The sequence below is a fragment of the Thamnophis sirtalis genome, unplaced genomic scaffold (genome assembly GCF_051295495.1).
Source record: "Thamnophis sirtalis isolate CommonGarterSnake01/CBP01778 unplaced genomic scaffold, rThaSir2_p1.2 scaffold_13, whole genome shotgun sequence".
Taxonomy (NCBI): Eukaryota; Metazoa; Chordata; class Lepidosauria; order Squamata; family Natricidae; genus Thamnophis; species Thamnophis sirtalis.
In genome coordinates this window covers 21,313,480-21,340,055 of record NW_028261393.1, presented here as the reverse complement: position 1 = coordinate 21,340,055, position 26,576 = coordinate 21,313,480, and the positions used below count along the sequence as shown (strand labels likewise).

Here is a 26,576-nt window from a genome sequence, read left to right as displayed (position 1 = left end):
TTCCATCACAGGCTGTCCTGGACTTACACTGTAATTGAACCCACAAGTCGTGAAGATGGTTCAGAGGTTGATCCGAGTTTATGACATTTTTTTGTGGAGGTCATAAAACAAACTCATTGTTCTCTATGGGGTGGGTATTTTTTTTGCTGGAAACCAGATGTCAGGCTTCCAAGTAACACCCCCAAGGAAAGAAGACTCCGAGGGTTGAAGTTCCTCAAAGTTCCATTTCATTAGAGATGTCATATTGGCACATCTGGGAAAACCCGAATCTGAAAGCTTCCAGGTTTTCCCTACCCAAAACAAAGTCCAAGCCCCTGCCCGGCACCCACATGTCCATCACATGGCCCAATCAGGCGGTGCCTCTGATTGGAGGTGCCAACTGGAGGTGCCTCCCAGTCACACCCCTCCAGGTGCAAGACAAAAGTACCTTAACTCTCTGAGAAAGGAATGTTATTATGACTATATATCTCCCCTACTCCATAGAATTCCCCCTCCCATTTTTCCACAGCATTAAATGCGGCAGGCCTGAAGTCCCAATGCAAAAGATGGCTTCCAGGCCTGACACCAGAAGTAACTGCCAGTTTCCAGCAAAAATATCCTCAATGACAGCTGTGGGACTGTGGGGTGCTGCAAACATCCATTAATGCTGGTCAGTTGCCCAACATTCCAAAGATGACAGCTGCCCACCCTAGTCATGTGAAACGGCCCCATTATTACACGACTGGGGGGGGGGCAGCTGTCAAAACGTCAAATCTGCATTGTCGTAAGTAGCTATGTTGCATTCCATGGAACTTTGAACAGTTTCTAAGCGACCAGTTGTTAAGTCAAGAAGTTCCTGCATGCATGCTCTTTCTGAGATACTTGCTCACTTCATGTGTAGAGGGTCAAAGCAAGCAGACAGACAGAGCACCCTGCCAGGATATTTCATTCTCTTTTGTGGTGTGCAAAGGTTTTGCAACAGTTACAAGGAAGCCAAGGAATCCATCAGACAAGGATAGGAGAGACATCCGCCTGTGGGAACTCAGCGGTGACGTTTGCAGAACCTGCTAAACCTGGTTATGGTTTTAAGGGTGGATATGTACCCAGTTGGCCGTTCATGCAGTTGAGTGGTTAAGAGCAGGAGTCTCCAACCTTGGCAACCTTAAGACTTGTGGACTTCAACTCCCAGAGTTCCTCAGCCAGCTTTGCTTTGCTTTGCTGGCTGAGGAACACTGGGGGTTGAAGTTATAGTATAGCCTTTATTGTCATTGTACATCATGTATACAATGAAATTGGTTTTAGCCTCACTGGTGCAGTCCATGGTAAAAAATACAAACAACATAAATAGTATAAAGAATAATCCCTATGCAAGTAATTAGGAAAAGAAAAAGAAAGAAAAAGAAAACTAGTCATACGTTTCCGTATATGTATGGAGTGATTGTGATTGTGTTTAAGAGTCTTTAACTCCATGAGGATAGAAACTATTTTAAAGCCTATTTGTTCGGCTTTGGTGTCTTCTGCCCAATGGTCACTGACCAGGGTGTAAATCATCTCTGAATATCTTCCTTACTCTGCTAAAGCAGCGAGACCTGGCGATGTCATCCAATGGTGTTAGAGGGCAACCAATGGTTTCTTGTGCAGAATTGATCACTCTCTGTAGTGCCTTCTTGTCCACAGGAAGTCCACAAGCCTTAAAGTTGCCAAGGTTGGAGACCCCTGGTGTAGGGCACAAGATATTAAGTAAAGATAAAAGTTTCCCCGCACATGCGTGCTAGTTGTTCCCAACTCTAGGGGGCGGTGCTCATCTCCGTTTCTAAGCTGAAGAGCTAGTGCTGTCCTGAAGATGTCTCCATGGTCATGTGGCCGGCATGACTAAATGCCGAAGGCTCATGGAGCGCTGTTACCTTCCCACCAAACTGGTCCCTATTTTTCTACTTGCATTTTTTTACATGCTTTCAAACTGCGAGGTTGGCAAAAGCTGGGACAATGATGCAAATAGACTAATTGAGAAAATTCACTTGGCCTGTTCATGAATCTGGTTACTGAACCAGCCTTTGTTGTGGGAATTGAAACTGGAGGTTGCAGAGTTAAGGACATTGCCTTGAGCTCTTGAAGGAAAGACCAGAAGTAAATTTAGCCATGAGTTGCTGTTCTTCTCTCCTGCATTTCTACATGGGAGGCTTTAGTATGAAAAGTTTCCAAGCTGTTGTTGAGCTAGCCATGGAGTCTTTGGCATTTTAAAGTCCTTTTATGATTCCTTGAGGCTTTGTGCATCAAAAGTAGGGGAAAAGGCCAGTGGCTGGGCATGGAGATAAAGGGGAAGAAAGAAGGACAGGCATCTCTAGGGAAAAATTGACCCCACCAGGGCCACAATTTCTCACTGCAAATCCCATGGCTTACGACATTTTTGCATCCTATCTCAAAACACAAGTACAAAATCTGGGATTTGCATTGTGAAATCCTGATGCAGGTTTGATCATTTTTGCACCATTGTGGTTAGTCCTGTATCCCATTGCAAAAACATGATTTGCCATCTCTTTGCCTTCTCTCCAACCTTCCCCACCTGTGACTTTTTCAATGGAACTCCCCCTTCCCGCCCCCCATGTACTTGGCATCGCCCAAAGCTTTGGTTGCAATAAAGGCTCATCGTGGCAATAAGAAGCAGATTAACACTTTTCATCTCTTTCAATTGGCGTTGCACTCAGATCAAGGGCCACGTTGAGTTCCCTCTTGACTTTGGAGTCTCCTTTGCACCCGAGCACCACTTCCCGTTCCCAGGAATGGAAACGGTTAAAGCCGCCAAAGTTATGCAAGGGGTGTGTGCAGAGAAGTGTGTGGCGTAGAAAAGGAGACGTGTGTGTAAAACACACCATCCCCAGACAGCCAATGGGGAGGCAGGGCGTGTGTGCTTGCTAACATTCCATCTGGCTTCCTTCCTCCAACGGGTCTGGGGCCACGCCTTGGCTGGAGGTTACTTCGAGTCAAATGACTCAGTCACCTTTGTGGGGTGAGTAGGATGGGAGACCGGCTGGGCCAGGCTGGGCTGCAGCTTGTTCTTCTTATGTCCCATTTTTTAAAAAAAATTAAGACTATCAAATAGAAATAAAAGTAATGGGCAGGTGAGAAATTGGAAGAGAACGAAGCAGGAAAAAAGCATTGAGTTCCAACTTTTTTCAGCACTGTAAATTACCAAATAGAATTAGTACTGCTTCAGTTTTTGACTGAATCGGCTTAATAAATCCTAACCACTTCTATGGTTGGAATGCAATATTGCAGGCAAACTGATCAAGAGAGGAAACGACCTGGAATTAAGGAGAAACTTCCTAACAGCGAGAATAATTAACCAGTGGAACAGCTTTGCCTTCAGACGTTGTAGGTGCTCCAGCACTGGAGGCTTTAAAGAAGAAACTGGATAGCCACTTGTCTGAAATGCTGTAGGGCTGTGATGGCAAATCTATGGCACACATACCAGAGGTGGCACGCAAAGCCCTCTCTGTGGGCACACACGCCATTGCCAGCTGCTCTTCCAGGTTCCGTCTTGTGCATGCACAGTGGCCAGCAAGCATACACGCGACAGGATCCGGAAGAGCAGCTGGCCACCTTGAACATGCATACCGCCCGGCTGGTCTCTTCCAGGTTCCATTGCTCTGGCATTCCAGTTTTGGCACTGAGTGCCAAAAAGGCTAACCATCACTGGTATAGGGCAATGGGAGCCAATGTTTTGGGCATCATGGACCAGTTTCATGGGGAGAGGGTTTTCCATAGAGCGGAGCAGGCCTGGTTTCTCATACTGCCTGCATCCCGTGAGTGGGACTTCACTTGTTTGTGTGGGGTGGTTTCTGGCAGACCAGTGCTTGTCCAAGGTCCAGGGGCTGGGGACCCCTGGGATAGGGTCTGCTGTTTGAGCAGAGGGTTGGACCAGAAGACCTCCAAGGTCTCTTCCAGCTCTATTCTGTTCTCTGCCCACAGCCTGGAATTCGATCTTGACAGGGTTCGGGGTTGACTCAGCCTTCCATCTTTCCGATAAAATGAGGATCTAGATTTTGGGTGGCATATGCAGTGGCTCAGTGGCTAAGATGATGAGCTTCTCAATCAGAAGGCTCAGCAGTTTGCGGTTGGAATCCTAGTGCTGCGTAACGGAGTGAGCTCCCATTACTTGTCTCAGCTTCTGCCAACCTAGCAGTTCAAAAGCATGTAAAATGCAAGTAGAAGAATAGGGACCACCTTTGGTGGGAAAATAGCAGCGTTCCATGCGCCTTTGGCATTTAATCATACCAGCCACATGACCACGAATATGTCTTCGGAAAGCGCTGGCTCTTCGGCTTTGAAACGGAGATGAGCACTGCTCCCTAGAGTCAGGAACGACTAGCATGTATGTGTGAGGGGAATCTTTACCTTTACCTTATGCTGATTCTGTAAACCGCTCAGAGAGGGCTGTAATAGCACTATGGGGAGGAATATACTGTAAGTGCTATTGCTATAACAACAAACTAAGTAGCAAAACCGAAAGTCAAAATTTAATTTTGTTTTTTTCTGTCCTGACCACAAAAACTTCAGAAATGGTTTCTAGACAGAAATAAAACTGGATATATTCTTTGCTGGCTGCATTTTGCTCTTGAATAGCTCTCCTCTTGCTCTCACAGACCGTCTCTCTGGCTGGAGGGATTCCCGAAAGGACATTCCCCCCCCCCTTCCTTAGCAAACTACATTTTCAGCACTGGACACGTCAGTTTCCTTTCTTTTCAGAACTAGGTGAAGTTTGTAAAGATAAGCGAGCCGAGAGGACCATGGAAAGGCTGAGTAACTAGCAACCCCTGTGCGTATCAGAAGCAGCAGGAGGAAGAGAGAGAGCTGCTCTGGGTTGAAGCCCGGCTGGGGGTTGCTTCGTTTTCGAGGGACACGTCATTTTTGTGTTCCACTTCACTGGAAAGAAGTAGCCGGGAGGAAAATACACATGTTCCAGGATCTTCCTCTTTCACTTCCTGCTTTCAGCGTGCCTCTTTCATGCAGGATGCAAATGAAATGTCAGGCGTGCCTCTGTTCAAAACCCAAGAAAGGAAATACCCCCCCAAACCCCATGTTTGTTAGAGAAGAGGTACTTTTACTGAGTTTCAAATGATAGCAAGGAAAGAAAAGCAGGATCAGAGGCTAAAGGCGCGAAAGTTACATATTGAAAGTATTCCCAAATCCCCCCCCCCAAGGACCCAGGCTGAATGTCCAATCCCCAACTCATCAGAGGTGGGTTCCTACCGGTTCAGACTGGTTTGGCTGAGTAGGTAGTAACTCTGATGGACACACACCCCGAATTGGTTCTATTGGAGGCGCCATCTTGTTTTTTGCTTCTGCGCCAGGGGTGGGTTTCTCGCCCCGTTCCAACCGGTTCGGTTGGAACGGGGTCGGCGGTGTCCTCGTGCACGTGCGCGGTGCACACATGCGTACTAGTGTCTGCGCAATGCTCCAGCTGCTCCTGGATGATCGCGCAGGCGCTGTATGCGTCCTGCGCATGCGTGGAAGCGCAGAACTCGTCAAAACCGGGTAAGGACCACGGGTGGGCGGGCGCGCCTTTCGCCGTTCCCGGAAGTTACTTACTTCCGGGTTCGGCGACCAACCGGTTCGCAGGGACTGCCGCAAACCGGTTGAAACCAACCCCTGTTCTGCGCATACCACTGGAACTTCAAATAGTCACTAAATGAATGATGTAAGCCAAGAACTGCCTGTAATCTTGGATCTACCAAAACGTAAAGGGTCATTCATTAATTTGTTATGAAAATGCCCCAAATCTCTTCATCGGTTTTACTGCAGAGTCTTCACCTTCTGGATAACCTTATTTGAATGTCCTACAGGGAAGTGAAGCCAGCTAAACATGTTCAGTCCTTCCATCTCCCTTGAATGGATTGCCTGAGTTCCTCTTTTCCCCGGGTCTCATTTTACATATCAGGCATGCAGACTTGATCTCACTAACCTTTCTCCCAGTCTAAAGAAGGCCATCTTGGCATGTCACTTGCCAATGGAGTGTTTAAATTCCTCTAGTCCTCTTCCTGCTGCTTTTCTGGATGATTTTTCCTTAGTTTTTGCACAAAAAAGCCCCCATTGTTCTGCTTTTGATGCATTATGGACATTTGCTCCACCAACTCTTGAGAGACTGCCTGCTGCCAATTACCTCCCAAAGACCCATTAGATCGCACAGGGTCGGCCTCTGGCTACGACCGGGGGAGGGCCTTCTCTGTCGCAGCTCCGGCCCTTTGGAACGAACTCCCCGCGGAGATTCGGACCCTCACCTCTCTCCCTGCTTTCCGAAAAGCCGTTAAGACCTGGCTGTGCCGGCAGGCCTGGGGTTGATGAGCTCCCTTCCCCTCTCGACACCTGTGGTTGTTGGTTATTTTAAATGTCTATTTTGTATTTACATGTTCCCCTTCCCGTTGGAGTTGTTCGCCACCCTGAGTCCCTTTTAGGGAATAGAGCGGCATATAAATAAAATAAAACTTCAAACTTCAAACTTCAAACTCCCCTAGGAGGTCTAGGACGGTGAGGGCAAACCTGTGGCACATGTGCCACAGGTGTCACACAGAGCCATACGTGCTGGCACATGAGGTGTCAGCTCCAGCATGCATGAGCCTGCCAACCAGCTGATTTTCAGACTTCCGGAGGGCCGGGGAGGCTGCTTTCTCTCTCCCCAGGCTTCAGGAAAGCCTCCGGAGCCTGGGGGTGGGTGAAAAATGGGTCCAATAGGCCAATTGGAAATTTGGAAATGATCTGTTTCCAGCTTCCGGGGGGGGGGCAGGGGAGGCCGTTTTTGCCCTCCGCAGGCTTCAGGAAAGCCTCCTGAGCCTGGGGAGGGCAAAAAACAGGGCCAAGGGTGGGTCGGTGGGTGTCATGCACACATGCACAGGTGGGTGGGATGCATTGCATTGTGGGTGTGGGCCAGAATCTCTTCTGTAGGTGTGGCCTGCTTTGTGGGAATAGCTTGCCGGCCATGTGACTGAGTGGGAGTGGCTTGCCAGCCATGTGACTGAGTGGGAGTGGCTTGGCAGTGATGTGACTGGGTGGGAGTGGCTTGCCAGCCATGTGACCGAGTGGGAGTGGCTTGCCAGCCATGTGACTGAGTGGGAGTGGCTTGGCAGTGATGTGACTGGGTGGGAGTGGCTTGCCAGCCATGTGACTGAGTGGGAGTGGCTTGCCAGCCATGTGACCGAGTGGGAGTGGCTTGCCAGCCATGTGACTGAGTGGGAGTGGCTTGGCAGTGATGTGACTGGGTGGGCATGGCCAACTTGTAAAATGTGGAGAAACTCACTTAATAATGCTCTTGCTTAGAAACCAAAATGTTGGCTCAGGAACTCTGGCATTGAAGTGTGCAAGTCTTAAAGCTGTCAAGTTACAAGACCCTTGCACCCCTAACCCTTTAGAAAAAAAAACCCAGAGATGTTCAAACTTGACACTTTAAGACTTTAAGGTTTAGATAGGAATCTTAGATGTGGAGGGGATTGGTCAGCTAGCCAATCAGTGAGCGACAGGCGGGGCAAGTATGGTTTGGTTGGGTGGGGGGAGGGAGGGAGCTGGAACTGGTTCTAAACAGCACTGTAGATTTGTAGATTTGTGGAACCTCTTCTATAGAAGAGGTTAGAACTGGCACACACACAATTTTGGCATGCATTTACAAAAAGGTTTGCCATCCTTGTCCTAGGAGATACAAACATACAGGATCACTCTGAAAACTTAAAACTCTTTGGCCCATTGACTTGAAGAAGTGTAGACTCGGGCATTCTGGGAGTTGAAGTCCACATATCTTCAAACTGCCAAGTTTGAGAAACATTGGACTAGAGAGAATCATGCTTAACCGAATTCCCCCGGATCTTAGAAATAGAGTTTCAGTTTGAGTTAAAAGATTAGTCTTGCCCGTTTTATTTCATTTGGGAGGCTTCCTAATCATGGCTTCCTAACTATAGTTGGGAGAGATGTAAATTTACGGTTTAAATTAACAGTAGGCATCCTTACATCCTCCAGGTGTTTGGGTGGATCTCTCTTACAGTCCTTTTCTGTAAGTTGGGACCATGAGAAGCTGAAGGCCACAACACCTGCAAAATGACAGATACTGTATGGCTTGGAAAGAAGTCTAACTTGGAGGAAACTTTGTGTGAGGGTTAGTTGGAGAAGCTACAATGGCTTGGTTGAAGAGTGGCTAAGCTGTAGTTTGTGAGTTAGAACAATGGCTTCAATCCAGCAGAGCACCAAGCCAAGAATCCCATGCCAAGTTTGATGTCATCCTAGGTCTTGAGAGCCATGTTGAAAGCTGCACTCAAAAGTGGGGGAGGGGCTTGTCTTGAGTGGACAATGAGCTTTAAGGGGTACATTAGGTGCTTGAGGCCCTTGGAAATCTCAAGAGATTTATTTTGCAATGAAAAAAAAGAAGGCCTAACATTCTAAGGGCACGAAAAGGATGTTCATAGACCATCATGTTGTTTGTTTATCCCTACGTTAAGCCAGAAAGAAGCAAACTACTTAATGGCTTAGGGCCATCGGTGAAGGCTGAGTGTGTGCATGAGAGAGAGAGAGAGAGAGAGAAGAAAGAGAGAGGATGGGCTCACATACTTCACAGGATTAAGCCAAGTAGAGTTGGCTACTGTGCGATTCAGCATTTTGTGGGTTCTCAGCTGTTGTTTAGCACGCTGGATCAATTAAGCCATCAGGACAAGCCACCATATGGTGTATTTCTTTGGACTTGGCTTTGGGAAGCCGTTATATTGTGTTAGCCCAGGTTGGACATTGTGAGAAAATTGGCATTGGGTAGAACCCCGGGAGTGGGTGTTGTGTTGGTGGCTTTTCTTAAATCTAGTTCAAAACATTCTTCAAAATCCATCTCATCCTGGGCACCCTTTTTTTTGACCATCTGGCAGACAGTACAGGACAATAAAAACAAGGACAAATAGGCTGAAAAACAGCTTCTATCCCAGGGCAGTAACTATATTGAATTCTACTGTATAGTGCAATATTAATGCAATTAATATTGCACTATACAGGGGTTTTCAGTTTCAATTATATAGTATGCGAAGGGTTTGTGTTTGTGTTTTTATTTTTATAGTTACAATGTACACCAAAGATGGCATTTAATTTTGTTGTATGAGGTGCAATGACAATAAAGTAAACTAAACTAAACTAAACTAAACTGAACTGAACTGCCTTTGCACATTCTCATTAAAACGTTTCATAATTACAATATTGTCAAGTTTGGTTGTTCAGCTGGGATTAACTTGTTCAGGATGAAGCCAATGGGATCCAAACAGTGAAGTCTCTTCCCCAAAATGGTTGGGATTTTGCAGAGATCACACTGATCAGCCTGCCTTAAACCAACTTAACATGTGTCAGAATGGTGTGACATATGAAGAACGGTTGCAGGAACTGGGCATGGCTAGTCTAGTGAAGAGAAGGATCAGGGAAAACATTTGCATGCTTTTTTCACCCTCCCCAGGCTCCAGAGGCCTTATAGAAGCCCGGGGAGAACAAAAACAACCACCCACCCCCCCGAGACCCTCCGGAGGCTTCAGGGACATTCAGGAGGCTTCCCTGAAGCCTCCGGAGGGCTTAAACTGACCCTACGAGAAAACCGGAAGTCCGTTCCCGAACTTCCAGTTTGCCCATAGGGCCTGTTTTTTGCGCTCCAGAAGCTTCAGGGAAGCTCCTGAAGCCTCTGGAGGGCTTCCGGCGGGGGGAGCTCTTTTTGCCCTCCTCAGGCTCCTATAAAGCTTCTGGAGACTGGGGAAGGTGAAAAATGGCTTTAAAAACTCCTCATGTGCCCTACAAATGGCTCGTGTGCCACCTGTGGCACGCGTGCCATAGGTTTGCCATCCCGGATCTAGATTCTAGAATAAATGCTAGATTCTTCTTGATGTTTGATGAACTTAGGGCTACCTGATCTGAGCTCTATAAAGCCCTAGTAAGACCACACCTAGAGTACTGCATCCAGATTGGTCACCATATATAAAAAAGATGTTGAGACTCTAGAAAAAGTGCAGAGAAGAGAAACCAGGATGATTAGGGGACTAGAGGCTAAACCATATGAAGAACAGTTACAGAAACTGGGCATGGCTAGTCTAGTGAAGAGAAGGACCAGGGGAAACATGAGAGCAGTCTTCCAATATTTGAGGGGCTGCCACAGAGAGGAGGAGGGGGGGTCAAGCTGTTTTCCAAAAAACACCTGAAGGCCAGACAAGGAATAATGGGTGGAAACTGACCAAGGAGAGATTTAACCTAGAAAGAAGGAGGAACTTTCTGAGAATGAGAACAATTGACCAATGGAACAGAAGTTGCCTTCAGAGGTTGTGGGAGCTTCATCACTTGAGACTTTTAAGAAGAGATTGGACTGCCATCTGTCAGAAATGGTGTAGGGTCTCCTGCTTGGGCAGAGGGTTGGACTAGATGACCTCCAAGGTCCCTTCTAACTCTGTTAATCTATATTCAATGGAACAGAAGTTGCCTTCGGAAGTTGTGGGAGCTTCATCGCTAGAGACTTTCAAGAAGAGATTGGACTGCCATTTGTCAGATGGCGTAGGATTTCCTACTTGGGTGGGGGGTTGGACTAGATGACCTATAAGGTCCCTTCCAACTCTGTTATCTGTTAGCTCAGCCCTGCCTTTCTTTGTCTTTTCTCCAAGCACCTCAGTATATTAACTCTTTCATTTGACTTGATCCCCCAACAGGATTGTCTTTTCCACTCCCTTTGGTGTGATCTCTTACTTCATGATATGGTTGGTGCCCGACATTTCCCAAGGGCAAGTGCTGTGGTACCTTTTCTTCTACTGCGTTTTTCAGACCCTCGTGACGGTGAGTCTGTCCTTTCATGATCCAGGTTTTTTTGTGCTTTCCTCTTCTCTGTGTTCCCTTCCTTCCCTTTGCCCAGCCCTTGCTTGCTTTGATCTTCTGCTCCATACAGCGCCTTCGTTGGCTATCATAAAACCAGCATATAGGTCAAATGCTGGATTTAAGATTGTCAAGATGGGAAGGGAGGTCAAATAAGCAAGAAAGGAACATTTTAACAGGGAGAAGCAGGCTTGAATTGACTCTGCTGTGTGTATATTGTTGTAGAATGTATATCTCTGATAACCTGATTCTAAGATTCTAGTCCTCCTTGTTCTATTGCAGATACATACACTCTTAGCCCACTGCTTGGAATCTCTTGGCTTAATTTTTCCAATTGTAGGAATATTTTCTAGTCCTTGTAATTGTGTGGGGAACACCATTTTTGCCATTGAGGGATCCCAAGCAATTCATCAACAGCCCGATAAAATCTGAATCAGGTTGTATGTGCTGAATATACTCTGAAGTTTTCCAACGTATTTTTTTAGAATTAAATTTGGCTTGTTGGTCTCTGTCCTCATAAGGTCCCAAAGCTGGTTTCTCACCTGCCCATCCCCAATTATTCCTTCCGAAGATATTATGTCTTCGCATGTGTTACATCAAATCAAATCTTGATTGCGACCGTAGCCCAGCATATTATTATATTTTGCATTTTCAAGCGGAATTTGTCTGTGCAAGCTCAGCATCTTTCCTTCTTTTCTCCTTGGCAGTGCTTCCATGTTCCTTATTCAGCCCTCACCATGTTCATCAGCAGAGAGCAGAGCGAAAGGGATTCTGCCACAGCCTACCGTAAGAGACCCCCATCTCCGTTTATGCAAAACTAATACCAGAAGGCTTCCACCCTGCTAACTATGGAAGCTGACCCTTCCCCTTCTGATACACTGAATTGCAAAGCACCACAATTTGTGTGTGTATCTAAATCTATGTCCAACCATCCATCCATCCATCCATCCATCCATCCATGTCTGTCTGTCTGTCTGTCTATCTATCTATCTATCTATCTATCTATCTATCTATCTATCATCTACCTACCTACTTCTACCTACCTACCTACCTACATACATACATACATACATATATGCATGTGTCTGTGTGTGTGTGTTGCATTTGTGCTGATAAATAAATAAAGGCAACACAAATGTAACAAAGGCAACATAAAAAAATGCCTTTCTGCCTGGATGGCTCCTAGGGTGAGCTGAAAGATAGAGAAGGAAAGCAGTATGCTCCCTCCCATATTTGGGCATAACAGGGGTTGTGACACAATACACACACACACACACACACACACACACCTATCTGTCTGTCCATCCATCCATCTATTTATCTATCTATCTTATCTATCATCTCTCTCTCTCCTTCTTTCCCCCCTCCCTCCCCCTCCCCCTCTCCCATTCTCAATAGATATGTAAGTTTGCACTTTTGTACCCTAGATGACTTTATGGGAGATCTATTAACTCACTGATGATTGTCTGTCTGTGGTTGCAGAAACATGCAGAAAATTGCATGGTTGAACCCAAGAAAGATGCTAGGAAATGACCAGATTTTCCAGTCTATCCTTTCTTTCTTTTCCAGTGGCTGTTTTTAATTTTTGTCCCAGTGTTTAGCTTTCCTATGTACCAAGTTTAGATTAAATGGAAGTGATAGGAAGAAGTCTGGTTGTAAAGTTCTCCAATACTTCCAGTTTCCAATGTGGTGGCTTTTGCTTCCTTGGCTGTAATATTACAGGCTGTAATACATTAGTGCATTTAAAGTAGCACTTATCCGCTCTCTTGAATCCTTCCTCCTGGTAATCCATCCCACTTATCTAATGTGTAAAGAGCAGCTCATTGTAGTCATAGGAACTTTCTGACCACATGTCAAAACATGATCTCCGTCAATAGTGACATAACCAGAAGTAAAGGCTTTGAGGCTTACTAGGAGTCCTACCTCTTTCCCTCTTTTGTAATTCACAGCTCAGATCTCATTTTCTCTCTATTTGGGAAAAGAATTTTCTTTGATGTTTGAGAAATTCATCATTAAGAGGTGTTTACTTACACGGCTATCAAGATGCTTTCACATGGAGGCATATTGCTCGGAACACCTTACCTACGTTCACCTGTCATGCTAAGCCACAAACCCTAGTTAGCAAAATATAAGGTCTGCCTTCAAACAGGGCCATCTTAACAGCCTCATGGGCCCCAGGCAAAGCAGTGTATTGGGACCCCTATGTCAACTACTCACAGGAATGAAAATGTAAATGGTGGATAAAATTAAACCTACATTTATTTTATTGGCATTTCCAACAAAATTGGCGTTGAAACGTTAAAAACATGCTGTGCAGCAACAACTAATCAACATGGTAAATACTTGAATGATACGTGAGGTTTTAAAAACACAATAAGACTCAGTAAGTCATACAGTTGCTGCATTTATATGATACAAGGTGCATTGAAGGGTTAACCTGCGCAGCTTAGTATGGAGCCCCTATCCTCGTGGGACCCAAACACAAGTGCCCATCAGGCCCATGCATTAAGACAGCCCTGCCTTCACATAATATTCTAGCCCCCACCCCAATGAAGCATATTGTAGCTTAGCAGGGTGGCTTGGTTGAAGTTGATGTTCACTAGTTGATAAACCAAAAACTTCATTGTGGTTCAGTTGAGTATGTTGGTCAACCATTGGGTGTTTATGAACCTAGCTTTGACGTGTGTAAATTATGCTTCATGAGACAGTGTTATAACTCAACTGGATTGGATGAACCCACAGCTAACTTAAAGCATGGTTTAGTTTAAGGTTTGAACGCTGATATTCAAGTGCTCAATGAGTTAGAACCAGCATCTACCACTACTTTTGAAAGGGGACCAAACTTATGTTTTATTTGTTCTAATCGCTCTCTTGTCTCTACAGGCATGACAGTAGAAGTGCTTGGCACTGTCCTAGGGACAGCCATCCAAGGACAGATTGTGGGGAAAGTAGACACGCCTTGTATTCCAGACCCACCTTTCTTCAACACTAACAATTCTTCAGTGGTCTTAGAAGAAGTCAACATCACCCGTGACACTGGTTCGCTTTCTGATACGGTATGGATTCTTACAGAGAATGCCCAGTGGTGAAATTCAATTTTTTTCCATTCCCACCCCATTCCAGGGGAAGTATACTGCAAAATCTCCATTCCCACCCCATTCCAGGGGAAGGATACTGCAAAATCTCCATTCCCACCCCATTCCAGGGAAGTATACTGCAAAATCTCCATTCCCACCCCATTCCAGGGGAAGGATACTGAAAATCTCCATTCCCACCCCATTCCAGGGGAAGGATACTGTAAAATCTCCATTCCCACCCCATTCCAGGGAAGGATACTGCAAAATCTCCATTCCCACCCCATTCCACGGGAAGGATACTGCAAAATCTCCATTCCCACCCCATTCCAGGGGAAGGATACTGCAAAATCTCCATTCCCACCCCATTCCAGGGGAAGGATACTGTAAAATCTCCATTCCCACCCCATTCCAGGGGTAGGATATTGTAAAATCTCCATTCCCACCCCATTCCAGGGAAGGATACTGCAAAATCTCCATTCCAAGGGAAGGATACTGCAAAATCTCCATTCCCACCCCATTCCAGGGGAAGGATACTGCAAAATCTCCATTCCCACCTCACACTGGGGCCAGCCAGTTTGCCGGTTCTCCGAATTACTCAAAATTTCCGCTACCGGTTCTCTAGAACCTGTCCTAACCTGCTGGATTTCATCCCTGAGAATGCCGTGTTCTCACTACAATGCAGTAAAGCAAAGATTCTCAACCTCGGCAAGTTTAAGAGGAGTGGACTTCAACTCCCAGAATTCCCCAGCCAGCCTTGCTAGAAATTCTAGAGAACCAATTCCCTTGCTGGCTGGAGAATTCTGGGAGTTGAAGTCCACTCCTCTTAAACTTGTTGAGGTTGAGAAACACTGTGATAAAGGGTTTGGCTGAAGGAGGAGTTGAGAAAAAGATCATCTCCCTTTTTGTTGCTGCTTTGTCTGGCTAACCAAAGTGAAAAAACTGATATTCCGGCTTGAGAGATGGAATGTCATAGAGCAGGGGTGTCAAACTCGATTTCATTGAGGGCCACATCAGGGTTGTGTTTGTCCTCAGGGGGCTGGGGTGGGCATGGCCAGCTCGACGTCACTCCTCTCGGGGGCGCCTGTAGTGACTTGAGCACTCTGCCAGCGAAAACAGGCTCCCGAGATCCGTATTCAGCTTCCACGGCCTCCTGCAACCCTCTGCTCTGCTCCATTTCCCTGGCAGAGGGTTGCAGGAGGCCGTGGAAGCCAAAAATGGACCTTAGGAGTCTGTTTTCGCTGGCAGAAGCACCACAGTCTGGTTCTTCACTGTTTCCAGGGCGGCTCCGCAAGCCAGATCTAAAGTACTATGAGGGCCAGATCCAGCCCCCAGGCCTTGAGTTTGACACCCCTGTCATAGAGTCTCTTCTCCTAAGGAACAAAATTGGGCTAGAGGTGTGGTCCGACGTCTTGTTCATTCAAAGGGGTAGTTGGGAACAGTTCAAACCAAGAAATCTCCTTTGTGTCTTGGTTGCCAGAGCTGTTCTGGTAAGCTGCATCCATATAAGATGCTTCAACTGGTTATTAAGTGAGCTTCTTATTTTGAGTTTCCACATACGCTGAACCCAGAGCTAATTAAATGGGCTAGAGGTGCACAACATGCTAAGCCTTCAACAACCCATGTTAAAATGGGTCCTACTTAAAGGCTTAGGCCGTCACTGGGTGTGTCGCTGACCTGATTAAAAGTTGTTGTGGTGAGTTTAGATGTGTTGGCCAATCTTTCATGTCCGAAACAAATGGAATTTCTATCAAAAGGAAAAGAAAGCATATGAATTTACTCCAGTATATTAAAATATACATTTGTAAGGTGTAAATTTGGTTGACAAGAGAGAAACAACACAGATAGTCCTCGACTTACGACCACAATTGTGCCCAGAATTGATGTTGCTAAGTGAGAAATGTGTTAAATGGGTTTTGCTGCATTATATGACTTTTCTTGTCACATTTGTTCAGCGAATCATCACAGCTGTTAAATCAGTAACACGGTTGTTAAGTGAATCTGGCTTTCTGGTTGACTTTGGTCGCAAAAGGGAATCACATTTTCCCAGGACTCTGGAACCGTCATAGATACGAACCATTTGTTAAGCAATCCAATGTAAATCATGTGACCCTGGGGATGCTGCAATGGTCATAAGTGTGAAAAATGGTCATATGTCACTTTTTTCAGTGCCGTTGTACGAAATGAACTGTTGTAATTTGAGGACTAGCTGTATTATAGACACATATGGTAGTTCAGCTATATATCTAGTTTAGCTACTAGTCTGCAGATCTTTTAGCATCAACACCCAATGTCTCTTCTAATCAGTTTGATTTTTTCTGGAAGAATTGTTGGGATACTGGGGTTATGGATACTGATCAATAGTTTAATTCGTAAAATACTATTTACAAGATGAAAAAAAATCACCTCTTAATTCATCTCCTAATCTAATAGTAATGGGACACGCTTTCAAAAATGACTTATGACCCATGCTCGAAGCTATGACCATTACACCACATGATGTTGCGTGTCACATGATTGCAATTTGGGAATAATTGGCAACTGGCTCGCATTCACGATAGTTGCAGCATCTAATCAGGGAATCTGTTGACTTCTAACAAGCTGGGAAGCCGGAATTCACTTAACAACCACCATAAAAACGATCATAAAATTGGCCCAAGCATCTCTTAATGATCAAAATTCAAGCCTCTGATGGGGTTGTAAGTTGAGGAATACTTTTAAGCATCAAATGATGCTTTTCTACATAATATCCTGCTTGAAGTATTGATCTCATTTGAAATGTTCCCATTTTTTTCACCCTTCTTTCTATCCTTTTACAGAGAAATGCCTATATGATTGCAGCCGGGGTCATTGGTGGGATTTACATTCTTTGTGCTACCATTCTGTCTCTAGGCGTGCGGGAAAGGCAAGGTAAGCCAAGTGAATCAATTCACATCATGCAATATTATGATTATGTATTCTCAACCATAGCGACTTCTGTGTGTGTAGACTTCAATTCCCTAATAGCAGGCGCAAATAACTAGATGCATTCATTGAGTCCAAAGCATAGAAGAGCTTAGCATTGCTGTTGCTACGTATACACAAGAATCTAGTCAACAATTGGTCAAAACTAAATTGGCACTCGATAAGGGACAATGGAATTCAAGGGTGGGGGCTGGACGGGGATCTTTCGTGTCAATGCAAGGACATGAAACGTATGACACATTTAACCCCACCTCCTATTTCAGCCTGTTCTTCTCCTACACCAAAATTCCTCAGTTGGCATTGTCCTTGCTTAGAATTCTGGAAATAGAGTAAAAATTCATACAAATTGCCATGATGGGGATAAACTGGCTTAGATACCTCTCTCTAGAGGGCAGAAATCTTGAAAATGACTCAGCCCAGTTGGTTGAGTCACTGAGGTCAAACAGATGTGAATCCATAATTTGAATTGAGGTGCTGCAGTTATTAGAGTGCAGTACTGCAGGCTACTTCAGCTGACTACTAGCTGCAGTTTAGCTGTTCAACTCTCACCAGGCTCAAGCCTTCCAACCTTCCGAGGTGAGTAAAATGAGGACCCAGATTGTTTAGGGGCAAAAAGGTTGACTCTGTAAACCGCTTAGAGAGGGCTGTAAAAAACACTATGAAGTGGTATATAAGTCTAAGTGTTATTGCTATTTGAGTTGAATCATCTGCTAAAATAATACATTGCATCAATGAGGGATATTGTGGTGTGCATGGACACCTCTGTAGAAGCCTACAAAACCCTGACCCTCTGACTTTAACGTTTTGTTAAATAAGCTTTTACTTTAAAAGAATGAATCCATCCTTTCAGAAATGTTCTCTGGCCCCCCCAAATGCACCCTGGTGACATCCTTCTAATTAAGGATGGTTTTTTTTTTCTTTTACGGGATACTGGAGACGTGTTCAGTATCACTACTCCAGAGATGGGTTCCTGCCAGTTCGGACTGGTTCAGCCGAATAGGTAGTAACTCAGCCGGACACGTGACCATATTGGTTCTATCCTGGGCGCCGCCATCTTTATTTTCTGTTCTGCACATGCGCAGAACAATCTTCATTGAAAAAGGTAATTTTCCCTTTTTTAATGGTGTGCATATGCACAGACCTTTTTAAGTGCAAATGCGCATGCGCATGGAGCAAAATTTTTCAGGCACTGAACTGGTAGTAATGCAGGCAGGAACCCATCCCTGCACTACTCCTACTAATTACCATATTTTTCAGAGTATAAGATGCACCTTTTTCCCTCAAAAAAGAGGATGAAAATCTGGGTGCGTCTTATACATTGAATACAGCATTCTTTGCCTCCTGAAACCTCACCCCTTTCACCAAAATGGCCATGCATGGCCTTTAGGAGGCTTTCAGAGTACTCCTGGGGGCTGGGGAGAGCAGAAATGAGCAAAAAATGGGCCGCTTTTTTGCTCTATTTTGCCCCCCCCCCCCCAGCCTCCAGGAGTACTCTATAAGCCTCCTAAAGGCTATGCATGGCCATTTTTTTGATAAAAAACAGGGCATTTTTTGCTCATGGGGGGTACCCCCCAGGAGCACTGTGCAAGCCCCATAAAGGCTATTCATGCCTTTTTTTGCGGGGGAAATTGGCCCATTTTGGGGAGGTTTGTAGAGTGCAAAAACTTTTTTTTTTAAATTTGCCTCTTCAATGCCTTTGTGCATCTTATACTCCGAAAAATATGTCAAGAGGGTTGCAAAAATCCCTTGTTTTCCCCCTTGGGACAAAATGATTGTAACTTTCTCTCCAGCTGCCACTCCTGCTTCATGCCTGAGGGAGGAAATGAGAGTCTTGTGCAAGAGTTGGGGATTGCATAAAGCTGCCATGCCTGGCCTCAGCTTCTCTCTCATGAGGCAACCCCACATTCTGGTTCTAACCAGCCACCGGGAAGCAAAAGTTGGGTCCCTCCCTGGACGTGTTCTCTGCTTCGTCTTCTGAGGGACGTGACTTCAACCTCCTGAATGAAAGCACCTTCTGAAGCCCACTGTGGCATGGAGGCCTTGTCTGGAGGATGCTTATCAAAAGAGTCACTCCTCTTGAGCAAATATTACCTGATGCCTCGCCCTTATCCACACACTCCACATCTGAGAAATCCTCCTGAGTGTTCCTTCAAGTGAAGAGCCTTATCACGTCATGCACAATAGTAAGATTAGCCGAAAAAGGAAGTTTGATGGGCAAACTTCCAACGATAGGACTGATAGGATGAAGTCACCAGAGGATAGGGCTGGATCATCTGGCTCACATTAGCTAAAGATAGCACACATTTAACTCCACTGTAGGTCATTCTCCACTCACAATCATTTGTTTAGCAACTGTTCGACGTTACGACAACACTGAGAAAAGCCATTTACAGTCAGTCATTGCATTTATAAGGGGTTTGATCATGGTCACGTGATCAAAATGAAGGCACTTGGCAATCAACATTCATTTACAAAGGTTGCAGGGCCCTGGGGTCGCACAATCACCATGTGCAACCTTCCAACAAGGAAGTTAATGGGGGGACGGGGACTGGATCTGCTTAACAAGCATGGCAAAAAAAAGGGTAGTAAAATTGGGCATGATTCATGTAACAACCACACTGGAAAATGCTGGTTCCCATTGGGGTCATAAGTCGAGGGCTGTTTGTTTCTAAAGGTCTATAGAGGTTATCAATCATCTAGGTCAGGGGTGTCAAACTCAATTTCATTGAGGGCCGCATCAGCATTGTGTTTGACCTTGGGGGGGCAGGTAAGCATAGCCAACTCATGACTTGTGTCCAGAGTATCTGTTGTGGTCCTGCGCTCCATTTTCGGCTGTGACAGCTTCCTGCAACCCTCTGCCAGCAAAAATGGAGCTCCATTTTCACTAGTAGGGCACCACAGGCCAGTCCTTCACTGTTTCCAGAGCAGCCCCCTAGGCCAGATCTAAGCACACACACCCCGGGCCGGATCTGGGTCTTGAGTTTGACACCCCTAATCTGGGTCCTGGTTGTTCCAAAGGTGCTTGTCCAAAAGACAACTGGACTTTCTTGGTTTTTTCCTTGAAAAAGTTTCACTCCTTAACCAAGAAGTGAACTAAAGAATGGACAGAAGTTTTGAGAACCAGTAGCAGAAATTTTGAGAGTGGGGAGGGACTGGGGATTTTGTAGTATCCTTCCCCTGCCACGTCCACAAAGACACGCCCACAGAACACAGAATGTTTTCAAAGAAAAAAAACCAAGGAAATTTATTTGCCTTATGGAAAAGCACTTTTGAGGCTACCTGTATCTGCTTCTCCCCAAATCTTTTTGCATTGATTTGTCAGCTTGGTACTGAATGTTGAATGTTGAATGTTGATTTTATTTATATGCCGCCGTTTTCCCCCGAAGGGGACTCAGGGCAGCTCACAACTCAACCAGGGAAGGGGGATACAAACAAGAATTTAAAACAACATAAAAAAAACAATGCATGATTAAAACACAACAGTCATACCAATTTGAGACGGGGGCAACAGTTCTTTAGCCCCAGGCCTGTCGGAACAGCCAGGTTTTAAGGGCTTTGCAGAAGGCCTGGAGGGTGGTGAGGGTTCGAATCTCCACGGGGAGTTCGTTCCAGAGGGTCGGAGCAGCCACAGAGAAGGCTCTCCTCCGAGTAGTCGCCAGTCGACACTGGCCGGTGGATGGAATTCGGAGGAGGCCTAGTCTGTGCGATCTAATCGGTCTGGTGGAGGTAATTGGCAGCAGGCCAATTACTGCCTTTTGCACCAATACAAAGGTTGGAAAGCACCCAACATCCCGCCTTCCCCCCCCCTGCAGTAGAGAACGGGAGGGGCTGAAGACAATGCACACTGAACGAATGCCGTGAAGGGAAAACCTTTGACCAGCCCTGTTGCCTAAGGGGTGTTTGCATCATACTTCAGTTTAAGTTTCTGATTAGGGAAAAGAGTGAAAGTTTTTACGTTTCACTCTAGATTTATGAAAAGATGACTCTCCCACGAAACTGCTGATTTGAGCTCTTTCCTACAACGGAGGAAGGCCTCAATCAAGGCAATTGTCCTTTTAAACATTCTTGGACATCTTCCTCCTCCTCTTCTTCCTCCTTTTCCTCTTCCTCATCCTCTGGCTGTCAAAATTAGGAAGAATTATGCAAACAAGAACAATTATGGAATTATATATGAAAAATAACAAATGGTATGTTCTAGAAATATGGTAGCAAAACACCCATGATCCAGAACATCCATGGAAGAGAAGAGAGTCACCTGCTCCTTGTGCTTTGCTTCACAGAGTCTTCTGAACTTCAGCTGGCTGAGCCGGTTTCCTTCTTCGAGGGTTTGAAGCTGGTTATGAAACATGGACCCTACATCAAGCTGATTGCCGCTTTCCTGTTCACCTCCCTCGCTTTCATGGTGAGAGAACTTTCCAGTCTTTCCCATCACAACGTCTAGACTTCTTCATCACATTCCCAACCATGATTTTTTTTTTAAATCAGAGCAAAAACTCTACCCATTCCTTGAACTTGCCTGGAATACATTTTCTAGAGCAGGGGTCTCCAACCTTGGCCACTTTAAGACTTGTGGACTTCAACTCCCAGAGTTCCTCAGCCAGCTGGCTGAGGAACTCTGGGAGTTGGAGTCCATAAGTCTTAAAGTGGCCAAGATTGGAGACCCCTGGCTTAAGGCACTAGCTACAAAGCAAGAGACCATGAATTCTCATTCAGTTTTAGCCATGAAAGCCAGCTGGCTGAGGAACTTTGGGAGTTGGATTTTTTTAAAATATTTCCTATGTCGCCCTTCTAGAAGAGAGTTGGGTGCTAACTTCCTACAACACAAAACAAGCCTCTAAATTACAAAAACGCTATAGAACAAACTTATAAAAACCCACATGCTCATCCAAACAGCTGGGTCCACTGCCCAGAATCACTCGTGCTTGGTGGTTCTGCTTCCCCATTAAAACCATCTTTCCAATCAGCCTCTGTGTTTCCAGTGTCTTTCTACCCGCTTGGAACTGAACTCAGAGGGATGTTTCCTCCATCCATAGCATTGTAAGACGTTAGCACCCACCCTTCTCCTAGAGCAGTGGTTCCCAAACTTGGCAATTTTAAGACTTGTGGACTTCAACTCCCAGAATTCTCCAGCCAGCTCTGGGAGTTGAAGTCCACAAGTCTTAAAGTTGCCAAGTTTGGGAACCACTGTCCTAGAGAAATGAAACATCCTGGGAAATATTAAAGTGGCCAAGGTTGGAGACCCCTGCTCTAGAGTACAAGTAGTCCTTGATTTGCAACCATTCGTTTAGTTTAACGTTACAGCAATGCTGGGGGGAAAAAAGTGACTTACAATTGGTCCTGATACTTACAAGTGTTGCAGCATCCTTACAGCCAAATGATCAGAATTCAGGCACTTGGTAACCAGCCTGTGTTGACAATGTTTGCAGTGTCCCGGGGTCAAGAGATCACTATGTGTGACCTTCCCATCTGGCGCTTCTGACAAAGCCAATGGGGGAAGCTGGTTCGCTTAACAACTGCATGATTCGCTTAACACACATAGCGAAAAGGGTAACAAAATTGGGCATGCCTTGTTTATCAATGGAAATTCTTGTCCCAATTGGGGTTTTAAGTCGAGGACTACGGTACCTGCATCTTGAGTACTTCCTAAATAGATCCCAGATTGTTCTTCTCAGTGTTTAACCTAGGAAATGTCTAAGCCTGTGATGGCGATGGCATGCATGCCGCAGGTGGCACCTAGAGCTGTCTCTGTAGGCATGAGAGCCATTGCCCCAGCTCAGCTCCACCACCCATGCACATGTGCTTCCCGCCGGCCAGCTGATTTTCGGGTCTTTGCCATGCATGCGTGGGGGGCAGGGCGCATGCAGGGGGAGTGCGGCACGGTCCCCCCACAGCCCATTTTTGTTCCTAGGAGGCTGCTTGGAGGCCTACTAGACCCAAAATGGGGTACAGGAGAGTCGCACGTGCCTGAGTGGGGGTTGCAGGTCGCATGGGGGGTCATGGAGGGGCTGTTGGTCACGGAGGTGTGTGTACATATTGCATACACATGCTTTCAGCACGCGACGACAAAAAGTTTAGCCCTCGCTGGTCTAAGCTCTTGTTGATAAGCCTGTTTTGATTGTCTGGGCACAGTTGAAGGACCCTCCATGTTCTTGAATCTGCATGCTCCCTAAGGATGCCCACGGCCTCAACGTTTTGGAGAATGTACCGCCCAAATATCAGGCGTGATGCTGAGGTCACTGCTCAGCTGAATCCTCCTGCGCTGTTGTTTGCTTCCAATTCAATAATGGACAATGAATTCCACTTCCCACCCTTCAGCCCTCCGGGAATGTATTGAATATTTGTTCCTCTACCTTTCTCCTTCTCCGTGGCAATTCTCCAGTAGCCTTCTCTTCTCTGCTTCCCTTCCCCTTAAGTAGTCAAAACAAAGACCTGTATTCTTTCAAGTCTTCGCTTCTGGAGTTTTACAAAGCAGGGCCTTCTCAACCTTGGCAATGTTCAGATGTGTGTGGACTACAACTCAACAGAATTCTTGGGCTGGGGAGTTCTGGGAGTTGAAGTCCACACATCTTAACATTGCCAAAGTGGAGAAACATTGTCCTAGACTAGGGAAACTTTATTCTGGTAAGGTGGGTTTTTTCTTTCCAATTGCCATCTTTTTTTTTCCTTGCCAAAATGCTCTTGCTTTTTTCCACTGACATGTCTTGTTTCTTCCCAGCTGTTGGAAGGAAACTTTGCCTTGTTCTGCACTTATACCTTGGGGTTCCGAAACGAGTTCCAGAACATTCTGCTCGCCATCATGGTATGTGTTCTCCAAGGCATGCAATGACCCCCCTCCCTTCTTTCCTTCCTTCCTTCCTTCCTTCCTTCTTTCCTTCCTTCTATCGTTCCTTCTTTCTTTCCTCCTTTCCTTCTTTCCTGCCTTCCTTCCTTCTTTCCTTCTTTCTTTCCTTCCTTCTTTCCTTCTTTCCTCCCTCCCTCCCTCCCTTCTTTCTCTCTTTCTCTTTCCTTCTTTTCTTCTTTCCCCTTTTTCTACATTCCCTGGCATGACAGGTTCAGCTGGGTGAGTTACTAAGCCTCACCACTGATGTAACCTACTCAGCCTGCTTGGTTAGTTTTTGTGTGGTTTAATATGTTAGGTAAACTTAGTTCACTCTGATTACTTTATAGTTCAATATACTTTCTCAACCCTAAAGCTGGATTATTTATTTGTTGCCAGTATTTATTATTGTGGACCTTGAGTGGGCCACCATATCATAAAGGTTGACACAAGAAAACAAGAATGCAAGGAAGACCCCATAATGAGGCTCCTAGGGAAAAACCTATGGCCCAAAGCGAATTCAGACAGAATTGTTTCAACGTATTTGTCAAAGTCAGCAAGGTTCACACCATCCATATTTCCAAGGGGAGGATATTCCAAAGAGTGTGATGCGAACAAGAGAAGGGAGCCCTCTTGGAGTAATGTTCTCAGTAACTAGGAATGTTTTTGATTAATGTTTCTAGTTCTTTGAAGTAACACATGGCCGTTCTCTATATTCCAAACCCAATATGTTTGAACTGTATATAAACTGATTTCCTATTTTTTGAGGGGTCCCCTCACTTTGCATCCATGGGGTCCCTCTCTTTACCTATTCACAAGTAAAGAGATATTTAACTACCTGCCTGGCACGGATCCTATTTAAGCAAGGCACACAGAGCTAATGAATCTTGCCAAAATCCTAACAAGTGCTAACAAGTGGGGCTTTATCCTTGCCCTGTAAATTTCAGATCCCCTGCAGAGACATCTAGAGCAGAGAGCAGGTATTTCCTGTCCAGGCATCATCCAATAGATCCCAGCACCGGGCTTTTTAGTACAGGTAGTCCTTGACTTATAACCATTTGTTTAGTGACCATGTGAAGTTAAAATGGCATGAAAAAAGTAACTTATGACCGTCTTTCATGCTTACGAGCATTGCAGCTTCCCCATGGTCACAGGATCAAAATTCAGATGCTTGGCAACTGGCTCATATTTATGACGGTTGCAGTGTCTTGGGGTCATGTAAATTGCCTTTTGCGGCCTTCTGACAAGCAAAGTCAAAGGGTAAACCAGATTCACTTAACAACCATGTTGCTAACTTACAGTCTGCAGTGATTCACTTAACCATTGTGCCAGGAAAGGTTATAAAATGGGGCAACTCATTTAACCATTGTCTTGCTTAGCAATGGAAATTTTGGGCTTACTGTAGTTTTCAGACTATAAGATGCTCCGGACTATAAGACACACCTAGTTTTTGGGGAGGAAAGCAAGGGGGGGAAATCTGCTTCTTCCTCCCAGCATCCATCTGGTATTCATCTGGCCAGATGAGGCCCATTCACCGTTGCCTCCGCCCATTCGCTGCCGCTGCTGCCCATTCCCCATGGCCTTTTCACTGTGGCCCGTTCTCCACGTTCTGTCTGCCACCACAGCCCATTCGCTGTGGCCCATTCGCCACTGTAGCCCGTCCACCGTGACCCGTCCAACGCATCAACCCCCCTCCCCCCCTGCTGCCGCAATATTCAGAGTATAAGACTCACAGACATTTCCACCCACTTTTTTGAGGTGGGAAAGTGTGTCTTGTACTCTGAAAAATACGGTAATTGTGGTCGTAAGTTGAGGACTACCTGTAGTAAAATTACGAGCGTTGTTGTGGGTGAAATATTTCAGCTGTCAGATTCTGCAAGGGAACTAGAGGACGTTAAGGGAAAACCATCCTTCAAGGAGACTAGCCCAGGCAATTAACCCCCTTTCGGGAAAGATAGAGTCGGTGATCACCAACAAGGCTTCCTTTGTGTGCTTTTAGAGTGGGTCTGAAAAGAGACGAGAAACAAAAACCAGGCTAGTCTTTTGTCCAAGGCCTGCCATTTTTCTCCCTGCCTGCCTACCCTTAATCATGAGGAAAAAAGCCGTCTTGATCAGGGAGAGGCTCTGAATGGAATTCTTGGAGCCAAATTGTCTGAGAAGGCCCAAGCAAGAGGAGTGGGGGAAGAAGAAAAGATCAGGCTCTCTGCCAAGCTAGAAAGGGGTAGAAACACACACACACGCACGCACTGAGGGAGGCAGTGGCTCGGTGGCTAAGATGCTGAGCTTGTCGCCGCGTAACGGAGTGAGCTCCCGTTACTTGTCCCAGCTTCTGCCAACCTAGCAGTTCGAAAGCACATAAAAATGCAAGTAGAAAAATAGGGACCACCTTTGGTGGGAAGGTAACAGCATTCCATGTGACTTCGGTGTTGAGTCATGCCGGCCACATGACCACGGAGCCATCTTCGGACAGCGCTGGCTCTTCGGATTTGAAACAGATGAGCACCGCCCCCTAGAGTCAGGAATGACTAACAGATATGTGCGCAGGGAATCTTTACATTTACTTTTTCCCAATGCACTGGATCCTAAACTAATCCAACTGCCTGAGGGAATCCAATTGCCAAATCTAGAACATGCATTAAAAATAAGCCCACAATTTTGCAAGTCATCTGAAGGATGACTCTAAACTCTAGCTGACAGCCGTCCTCAGATTTAGCGCTACAAACTCCCACCCATAATTTGCTGATTTCCTTTCCTTTCCCACATTCTCTAAAACCGCCCTTTTGTTGAATGGGGAACAGAGAAAAATGTTAATATGGTCGTTTCCCACACACACATACAGAGACACACACCCATTTCAAGCTTTTCAAAGTCAATTACAAACCTACATGCCA

The 26,576-nt window shown here is 45.6% G+C and overlaps 1 protein-coding gene across 3 annotated transcripts in view; it reads left to right on the top strand.

Annotated features, from left to right (window-relative positions):
* Window positions 1-26,576, top strand: part of MFSD2A (MFSD2 lysolipid transporter A, lysophospholipid) — a 55,128-nt gene that overhangs the window by 11,456 nt on the left and 17,096 nt on the right. For all 3 annotated transcript variants that reach the window (XM_087728216.1, XM_087728214.1, XM_087728215.1), the window contains exons 4-9: window positions 10,671-10,794; window positions 11,538-11,616; window positions 13,714-13,886; window positions 16,724-16,814; window positions 21,149-21,270; window positions 23,584-23,667. In XM_087728216.1, the coding sequence (XP_087584342.1) occupies window positions 10,671-10,794; window positions 11,538-11,616; window positions 13,714-13,886; window positions 16,724-16,814; window positions 21,149-21,270; window positions 23,584-23,667 (673 nt within the window). The remainder of the gene's footprint in view (window positions 1-10,670; window positions 10,795-11,537; window positions 11,617-13,713; window positions 13,887-16,723; window positions 16,815-21,148; window positions 21,271-23,583; window positions 23,668-26,576) is intronic.